The sequence below is a fragment of the Gigantopelta aegis genome, chromosome 7 (genome assembly GCF_016097555.1).
Source record: "Gigantopelta aegis isolate Gae_Host chromosome 7, Gae_host_genome, whole genome shotgun sequence".
NCBI classification, from domain to species: Eukaryota; Metazoa; Mollusca; class Gastropoda; order Neomphalida; family Peltospiridae; genus Gigantopelta; species Gigantopelta aegis.
This window is the reverse complement of record NC_054705.1, coordinates 29,470,477-29,479,995: the sequence shown is the minus strand read 5'-3', so window position 1 is coordinate 29,479,995 and position 9,519 is coordinate 29,470,477. Positions and strand designations below refer to the sequence as shown.

Below are 9,519 nucleotides of genomic sequence, written 5' to 3'. Positions count from 1 at the left end.
TAGTCTGAGCGCTCTTACAACTCTATTCTCGTCGTATACAACTCCTACGATTGAGTTGACCCACTCAGTCGTGACAGCTGACAGTCTGAGATGGATGGATGGATGGATGAACATTGTGTAATTTAGTATCATAATAAAATTGTAATATGCCTAACAAAACACACATTCATATCCGTTGTCCTCATGAGAGATGGCAATCATAATAAAATAATTAAATTTTCTTTGCGTCTATACACTTTAAATTATTTTAACACCTCTAAGCAATTTTGAACCAAATGATACTAAACGGTCGAGACACGTTTAATGGTGATACTGTTATAGTGCAGCATTTACATCTACATGTATATTCAAATGCAATTTATATATTTAGTTGTTCATGTGCGATTCAATGAATTGTTATTATGGTACCTGGCATTTATGCATTAACTTAATTTTTTGTTAAATAGGGGCTAGTAATCAAACCAGTTAACGCCAAACTAAATTATGGCAATCAAGGACACCGTGGATTTTAATTGTTGCCCTCGGCTTAACAGCTACGGTTTATAAACCATGACGATTACGTGTCAACAAATATAATATGCAACCGGCCTCGGTGGCATAGTAGTTAAGCCATCGGACTACAGGCTGGTAGGTACAGGGTTCGCAGCCCGGTACCGGCTCCAACCCAGAGCGAGTTCTTAAGGGCTCAATGGGTAGGTGTAAGGCCACTACACCCTCTTCTCTCTCACTAACCACTAACCAACTAACAACTAACCCACTGTCCTGGACATACAGCCCAGATAGCTGAGGTGTGTGCCCAGGACAGCGTGCTTGAACCTTAATTGGATATAAGCACGAAAATAAGTTGAAATGAATGAATGAAATATAATATGCATGTTATAAATACTAGTTTTATATGCTAGTACATGAAAGACAGACTCAGGAGAGCAGCTCTGTTGTTCGTACCCTTGAGGTTCTCAGTCTCAATGTCAACAGTATCGGGAGACCTGTGTGTCCTTCACCCAACAGCTGAGACCTATATTATCTGTATTACTACGTTGGTAACAATGTTTCATGTTGGAAAGGAAAATAAGAACTAACAAGCCAACATTTGACTTCCGTTATTCATTTAACATTCCGGTAAAACAACACTAGAAAAACTGACACTGTGTTACTACTTAATGGCTAATTTGTCAAACGTGTGCCTGATTGTTCTGTTCTTTGTACAGTCAAATACGTTTTCAGTCAAAAGGGCTAACTGAGAATTTAGCATTATCTGGTCTAGTTGTACTGCAATAAGTCCTTTGATTATACGACTAACATTCCATACAGACATAATCGAAGGACTCATTGATCAAACACAACTAATGATTTAACTATATATTAATGCAACTTATTACCTACAGATTAACAAAACTTCAGCATCAACGTGAGTCACTTTTTAAAGCGTTTTTCATTGTTAAATGAAGGCGGGATATAGGAGTAAAGCGCTCACCTGATGCGCGGTCAGTCTGAGATCGACCCTCGTCAGTGGGCCCATTGGGTTAGTTATCGTTTCAGCCAATGCACCATGACTGGTATAATAAAGGCCGTGGTATGTGCTATTCTGTCTGTGGGATGATGCATATAAAAGATCCCTTTTTACTAATGGAAAAAAATGTAGCGGGTTTCCTTTCTAAGGCGAGAAATAGCCCAATGGGGCCCACTGACGGGGATCGATCAGCTGGGCTACGTCGCGCTTTGAAAGTGTTTTGCTGCTGACTTCAGTTTGTAAGTTTTATTTTTTGACTTTGAACTGAAAGAAAGCTTCATGTCTAGCCAAGTGGTTCTCTGCTTGGAACTTGGTTCTGTTGAAATTAGTTCTGACGGAGGCGTTGTTTCTGAGCACCGGTATACCGGAACGTGACCAGTTGTAGAGATAGATTTGATATCGATGTACCCCAATGGGAGGGTTTGGACCTTGATAGGCTGCAAGACAAAGTATTACCCGTTATAAATGCTAGTATCGGACTACCAACTGTGGCGACGAAGTTGATCAACTCACCGATCTCACGACTTGTAAGATTGTCCAGTTGCTAGTCTGAGCGCTCGTACAACTCGATTATAGTTGTATACAAATCCTACAACTGATTAGTTGTTAATCTGAGAGCACCTGTCGTAAGTTGGGGGGGGGGGGGGGGGGGGGGGGGGTTTATAACGCAGCTGTCAACTTGGACAACTCCGTCGTGACAGTTGATAGTCTGAGTATAGCATTACTGAGCTGGATTTGTCGTCGTCGGCATTTGTAATTATTGTTATCTAATACTTAGTTAGATCTGTCAGGGTCTCGTTTTAGTTTAGTTTTGTTTTGTTTTGTTGTTGTTTTCTATTTCAGGGTGGGGTTTTTTATTGTTGTTAAAAACAAAGGTCTGTTACTGGTGCTAAATAACAAAACCATGATATATATTTGTTTGTTGTTTGTTGTTGGATTTTTGTGTGGAGTTTTTTTTTTTTTTTTTTTGGGGGGGGGGGGGGGGGTTGTTTGGGGGTTTTGGTTGGGGGGTTTTGTGTGTGTGTGTGGGGTTTTTTTTTGGGGGGGGGGGGTGGGTTTTGGGGGGTGGGTGTCTTTCAGCATCATGACGTAGATATTCAGAAGCATTATATTTATGTTCATAGCTATGGTGCATTATTTTCATTAGCGTGATTTAGTACTTCTCAATAACATGATTATAGTAGTTGTTGTGACATATGGTATGTAGATTTTCAGTAATATATGTGTTGTTTCTTGTAGAGTTAGTTTGTTTACATTAGTATTACTAATTTGTATTGTTTTCCTGTAGCATGATATTCGTTGTACACTAGCGTGACGTATTACTTTTAAATAGCATGATGTACTTTTTTCTGCTAGCTAGTAGGATGATGTATTGTTTTTAAATAGTATGATGTATTATTTTTAAATAGTATGATGTATTGTTTTTAAATAGTATGATGTATTGTTTTTAAATAGTATGATGTATTGTTTTTAAATACTAGTATGTATTGTTTTTAAATAGTATGATGTATTGTTTTTAAATAGTATGATGTATTGTTTTTAAATAGTAGTATGTATTGTTTTTAAATAGTATAATGTGTTGTTTTTAAATACTAGTATGTATTGTTTTTAAATAGTAGTATGTATTGTTTTTAACTAATATAATGTATTGTTTTTCAGCGGTATGAATATATATTTTAAAATAGTATAATGTATTGTTTTTAAATAGTATAATGTGTTGTTTTTAAATACTAGTATGTATTGTTTTTAAATAGTATGATGTATTGTTTTTAAATAGTATGATGTATTGTTTTTAAATAGTAGTATGTATTGTTTTTAAATAGTATGATGTATTGTTTTTAAATAGTATGATGTATTGTTTTTCAGTAGGATGATTTATATTTTTTCATTATCATGATGTTTTGTTTATCATTAGTATGATGTATTTTTTTAGTAGCACGATGTATTTTTAATAGCATCATATATTGTATTTTCAGTAGTATGGTGTGTGTTTGTGTTTTCCAGTTCGGAATATTGTTGAAACGAGGCTGTAGAGACCACTGTGTCATTGCACTATAATATATTGTATGTTCTGCAGTGTATAGTTAAGATCAATAAAAAAATTATATTTGATATATTATGCTCTTATATCTATTTACTGAGAGAGAAAGAGAAAGAGAGAGAGAGAGAGAGAGAGAGAGAGAGAGAGAGAGAGAGAGAGAGAGAGAGAGAGAGAGAGAGAGAGAGCGATGGGGAGGAGATGAGAGAGAGACAGAGAGAGGGAGGAGATGAGAGTGAGGGAGAAGATGAGAGAGACAGAGAGACAGAGAGAGAGAGAGAGAGCGAACGGAAGAAAACGAGTCAGTCGGTCAGACAGAAGGGAAAGAGGAATGGAGGAAGTGAGAGAAGAAAGATGAAGAGAGGGAGTCTATGCGGACTGGCAGTCGTATCTACGGACAGACAGGTACAGTATGTACTTACAAATGAGATTAAACACTGACGAAAGACGTCCATTGTGCTGAAACAGTGGAAGTGTAGACAAATGAAGATGTGAATAAAAACACACACAACACTGATGGGTCACAAACTAGGCAACACCAACGTAGGTGACTGTTACTTAACACACGTGTGTAACTGTACCAAAAAACACACACAAAAAACAACCTCACATGCCCCCTATACATACACACACACAGACCCTAACACACACACATAGACACTAACTCACAGACACTAACACGCACACACACACACACACACAGACACTGACATATACACACACACACGGACACTGACACAGACACACACGCACATACACAGACACTAACACGCACACACATAGACACAGATGGACACACAGACACAGATAGAGAGACAGAGAGAGAGAGAGAGAGAGAATAATATATGAGTGATCTACGAGAATAACCTGTGATGACTCATTTTGGTAAGGCGATATTTTTGTTTGTGTTTCCATAATTCTATAGCTCGACATATGTACATGAATGTACAAATACTGTAATAAAGCTGAACTATGTATGCCTTCTGATAACACTTGACTACTGTAGAAATCGTATACCTTCAAGGTAAATTAATTAAAGGAACATTGCAAAAAAATGATTTTTTTTATTTGATTTTTTGATTTGTTTTATGATTTGTTTTTTTTTTAACCATTATTCTCCATGTTAAGAGTGATTAAATCTTCATATAGATATACATATGTATGCGGTGGATGGGGTTGTTGTTTTTGTTATTTAGACTGAGTGTCAACTGATACCCACTGGTTCCATTATAGCTGCGTAGTGTATAAAGTCGGCGAGGCTCCTGCCTGGCGGTGCGCAGTGGTAGGGCGCGTCGGGGTCCACCATCACAACCAGGTAGCGGCTACCCTGAAACACAAGTGTATTGCTCAAATGAAAATTACGGAAGCGTATTAGTGCCACCACACACAATAAAACAATTATATTTTCTAACATTTAAACTTGCAAAAAATCAACTTTAATCTTGGAAAAATCGTGTTGGCAAATATAATTATTCTATTGTGCGTGATGGCACTAATACGAATGGAATGTATGACTGACCTGGGTTAAATGTGGAATGTATGACTGATTTTAATTAAATATGGAATGTATGACTGTGTGGCCTGGGTTAAATGTGGAATGTATGACGGTGTGACCTGGGTTAAATGTGGAATGTATGACTGTGACCTGGGTTAAATGTGGAATGTATGACTGTGTGACCTGGGTTAAATGTGGAATGTATGACTGTGTGACCTGGGTTAAATGTGTGACTGTGTGACCTGGGTTAAATGTGGAATGTGTGACTGTGTGACCTGGGTTAAATGTGGAATGTATGACTGTGATTTTAGTTTAATATGGAATGTATGACTGTGTGACCTGGGTTAAATGTGGAATGTATAACTTTGTGACGTGGGTTAAATTTGGAATGTATGACTGTGACCTGGGTTAAATGTGGAATGTATGACTGTGTGACCTGGGTTAAATATGGAATGTATGACTCTGTGACCTAGGTTAAATGTGGACTGTGACCTGGGTTAAATGTGGAATGTATGACTGATTTTAGTTAAATATGGAATGTATGACTGTGTGACCTGGGTTAAATGTGGAATGTATGACTGTGTGACCTGGGTTAAATTTAGAATGTATGACGGTGTTACCTGGGTTAAATGTGGAATGTATGACTGTGACCTGGGATAAATATGGAATGTATGACTTGTGACCTGGGTTAAATGTGGAATGTATGTCTGTGTGACCTGGGTTAAATTTGGAATATTTGACTCTGTGACCTGGATTAAATGTGGAATGTATGACTGTGACCTGGGTTAAGTGTGGAATTATGACCGTTTGACCTGGTTAAATGTGGAATGTGTGACTGTTTGACCTGGGTTAAATGTGGAATGTATGTCTGTGTGACCTGGGTTAAATTTGGAATGTATGACTCTGTGACCTGGATTAAATGTGGAATGTATGACTGTGTGACCTGGGTTAAGTGTGGAATTATGACTGTTTGACCTGGTTAAATGTGGAATGTGTGACTGTTTGACCTGGGTTAAATGTGGAATGTATCACTGTGTGACCTGGGTTAAATGTGGAATGTATGACGGTGTGACCTGGGTTAAATGTGGAATGTATGACTGTGTGACGTGGGTTAAATGTGGAATGTGTGACGTGGGTTAAATGTGGAATGTGTGACTGTGTGACCTGGGTCAAATGTGGAATGTATGACTGTGTGACCTGGGATAAATGTGGAATTATGATTGTGTGACGTGGGTTAAATGTGGAATGTATGACTGTGTGACCTGGGTTAAATGTGGAATGTATGACTGTGTGACCTGGGTTAAATGTGGACTGTGTGACCTGGGTTAAATGTGGAATGTATGACTGTGACCTGTGTTAAATGTGCAATGTATGACTGTGACTTCAGTTAAATGTGGAATGTATGATTGTGACCTCGGTTAAAGGTGGAATGTATTATCGTGTGACCTCTAGATTTGTTGAATATGGAATGCATGGTTCTTTAAGACACAACCATTCTTTGCTGTATTTCAAATGAGCCAGTTAAAATTAAATTTTGTAATATATTTATGGTCCCAGATCAAATAGCAGTATCGGGGCTGGGAGGCCAGAGTCACTGCATTACATACATATCCATGTTCTAAAATCTCTCTCTCTCTCTCTCTCTCTCTCTCTCTCTCTCTCTCTCTCTCTCTCTCTCTCTCTCTCTCACGCACACACGCACACACACACACACACACACGCACACACACACACACACACACACATATACAAGTTCAACACATGCATTCGCAATCGCAAATATAAAATCACAATATACAAGGAGAAAGACGCGCTTGGCGGGATCTGACTCAGTCGGTAGAGCATTCGGCTAACGTGCTTCAATACAAGGATCGAATCCAGCCGGTGGACCGATTATTTGATTAGGCTTTTTCCGTTCCAAATAGTCCCCATGACTGGTATATCAAAAGCCGTGGTATGTACTGTGTTGTCTATGGGAAGTACATATAAAAGATCCCTTACTACCAATTTTAAAAAAGGTTTTTTCCGACTACGTATCACAATTACCAAATGTTTGACATCCAATAGCTGATGATTAATAAATCAATCAATGTGTTCTAGTGGTGTCGTTAAACAAAACAATATTTCACTGGCTGGCACGAACGCACAGACTGAAACAAATGACAGACCTATCCACAAAAGGGCAGTTATCTATAATACGGTTTGGTTGGTGTGTGTGTCTGGGTTTTTTTTATCGGTTACCTCTGTTGCTTGTGCATACACCAAAACCGGGCTGCTGGCCGTGAGTGTCTTCCGTAGACGTTGACCACACATAACGCGATGTCCGTGGAAGAACACGTGCAGCTTGTTGACGCGCCGGTTCCTACATTCTGATCCATGCCTCGAGTCACAGGCTGGAACCACAGTCGTCAGAGCGGCGTGCAGGCACAGGCGGAGTAGGAGTACAGTCCACAACATATTCCTTTTAGCGTGCGACAAAACGTGGTGAACACTACAAGACGTGTTATCGAGCTATTGGACTTAAAGATGCAAAGTTTAGACGAACGTTGCACGGGCTGTTGAAAATATTCCAAGAACGTAAACGTTAACGTAGGTACGTCAATTTCTATGACGTCATGACGAAAGCTTTATGTAGGCCTACGTGGCACGCTCTGAAAGTTCGTTCCACGAGGGAAAAAAGATTTTAAAGTTTGTTTTGTTTAACGACATAACTAGAGCACACTGATTTGTAATTCTGACATATAGTCTTAGAGAGGAAACCCGCTACATGTTGCCATTAGTAGCAAGGGATATTTTATATGCACGATCCCATTGACAGGATAACACATACCACGGCCTTTGATATACCAGTCGTGGTGCACTGTCTGGAACGAGAAATAGCCCAATGGCCCACCGACGGGGATCGATCCTAAACCGACCGCACATCAGGCGAGCGCTTTACTACTAGGCTACGTTCCGTCCCGAGCGACCGAGACAGCCCCCCCCCCCCCCTTCGTGCCTCACCATAAGCCTGAGCAACCCCCCTCTCAAAATCAAGTGCACGGCTCGAGGGACCGAGATCTGCACGTTCGAGCAACCGAGAGATGCCCGACGAAAAGACGGAGTGGTGCACGCACCCAACCCACCCCCTTCCATCCAGCTTGAGAGACCAAGACGCATGCGTGCCAAGTGCACAGCTCAATCGTTCAAGACCGTGAACGTGTCCAGTCACCGCCCGAGGACCTGACAGAGAGGGTTACAGCTCTATAGTCCGAAGGTTCAGTGGTCCGAAGGTTCAACACTAACCCTAATCCTAGGTTCAGTAGTCCGAAGGTTTATATACCTAATCCCGCACTATTGAACCTTCGGACCATTGGACCTTCGGACTATAGAGCGGTCCCCGACAGAGAGAACTTCCACAGTTCACTCGTGTGATGATCTAGCCTACAATTAATCATTTCTTCAATACATATTGCTATGCCAAAAGTAAGGGGGGGGGGGGGGGGGGCACACACACAGATATATATATAAACCATCGCTGCTGCTACATTTTGTCTAATGCAGCAAGGGATGTTTTATATGCACCATGCCACAGACAGGATAGCACATACCACGCCCTTTGATATACCAGTCGCGGTGCACTGGCTGGAACGAGTAAATAGTCCAATGGGCCCACCGACGGGGATCGATCCCAAACCGACCGTACATCAAGCGAGCGCTTTACCACTGCGCTATGTCTTGGATACATACAATCGTCACTAAAAGAAAGAAAGAAAGAAATGTTTTATTTAACGACGCACTCAACACATTTTATTTACGGTTATATGGCGTCAGACATATGGTTAAGGACCACACAGATTTGGTGAGGAAACCCGCTGTCGCCACTATATGGGCTACTCTTCCGATTAGCAGCAAGGGATCTTTTATTTGCGCTTCCCACAGGCAGGATAGCACAAACCATGGCCTTTGTTGAACCAGTTATGGATCACTGGTCGGTGCAAGTGGTTTACACCTACCCATTGAGCCTCGCGGAGCACTCACTCAGGGTTTGCAGTCGGGTATCTGGATTAAAAAACCCATGCCTCGACTGGGATCCGAACCCAGTACCTACCAGTCTGTAGACCGATGGCCTACCACGACGCCACCGAGGCCGGTCAATCGTCACTAAGCGACCCCGCTACAATACTGATATTTAATGTACATAACAAATGTGGGAGATTTCATGACTTTCATGGCAGTTGCCCCCCCCCCCCCCTCCCCCCCAAAAAAAAATCCGGAAAGCATTATAAAAACTTATTTTTTTTTATCTTCTTAACTGTTTAAGGAGTTTTAGACTATTAACTACTCAGTTGCCCCCCCCCCCCCCCCCCCCCCCGAAACTAAAAATTCTAGCTACGGCCCTGACACCCCTATAGTGTCGCACAGAAATATAGTACTTAGTTTCACTAGTGTCTCACACTTAGATCACAAAGGCACTTATCAATGCGGTGCTGGATT

The 9,519-nt window shown here is 40.7% G+C and overlaps 1 protein-coding gene across 1 annotated transcript; it reads right to left on the bottom strand.

The window, feature by feature from the left end:
* Positions 1–1,084: 1,084 nt before the first annotated feature.
* Positions 1,085–7,626, bottom strand: LOC121377294 (CEN-like protein 1). The gene is made up of 4 exons (XM_041505230.1): positions 7,285–7,626; positions 4,768–4,875; positions 3,971–4,007; positions 1,085–1,947 (listed from the first exon to the last, which is right to left on the bottom strand). The coding sequence occupies exons 1-4, from the start codon at positions 7,498–7,500 to the stop codon at positions 1,757–1,759; spliced, it is 552 nt and encodes a 183-aa protein (XP_041361164.1). The 5' UTR covers positions 7,501–7,626; the 3' UTR covers positions 1,085–1,756.
* Positions 7,627–9,519: the final 1,893 nt, after the last annotated feature.

Coding starts and splice junctions, on each gene's coding strand:
- LOC121377294 (XM_041505230.1), bottom strand. CDS start 7,500: ATGTTGTGGACTGTACTCCTACTCCGCCTGTGCCTGCACGCCGCTCTG. Junction 4,008..4,767: donor ACGCAGCTATAATGGAACCA/GTGGGTATCAGT, acceptor CCACTGTTTCAG/CACAATGGACGTCTTTCGTC. Junction 1,948..3,970: donor GTCAGTGTTTAATCTCATTT/GTAAGTACATAC, acceptor TTTGTCTTGCAG/CCTATCAAGGTCCAAACCCT.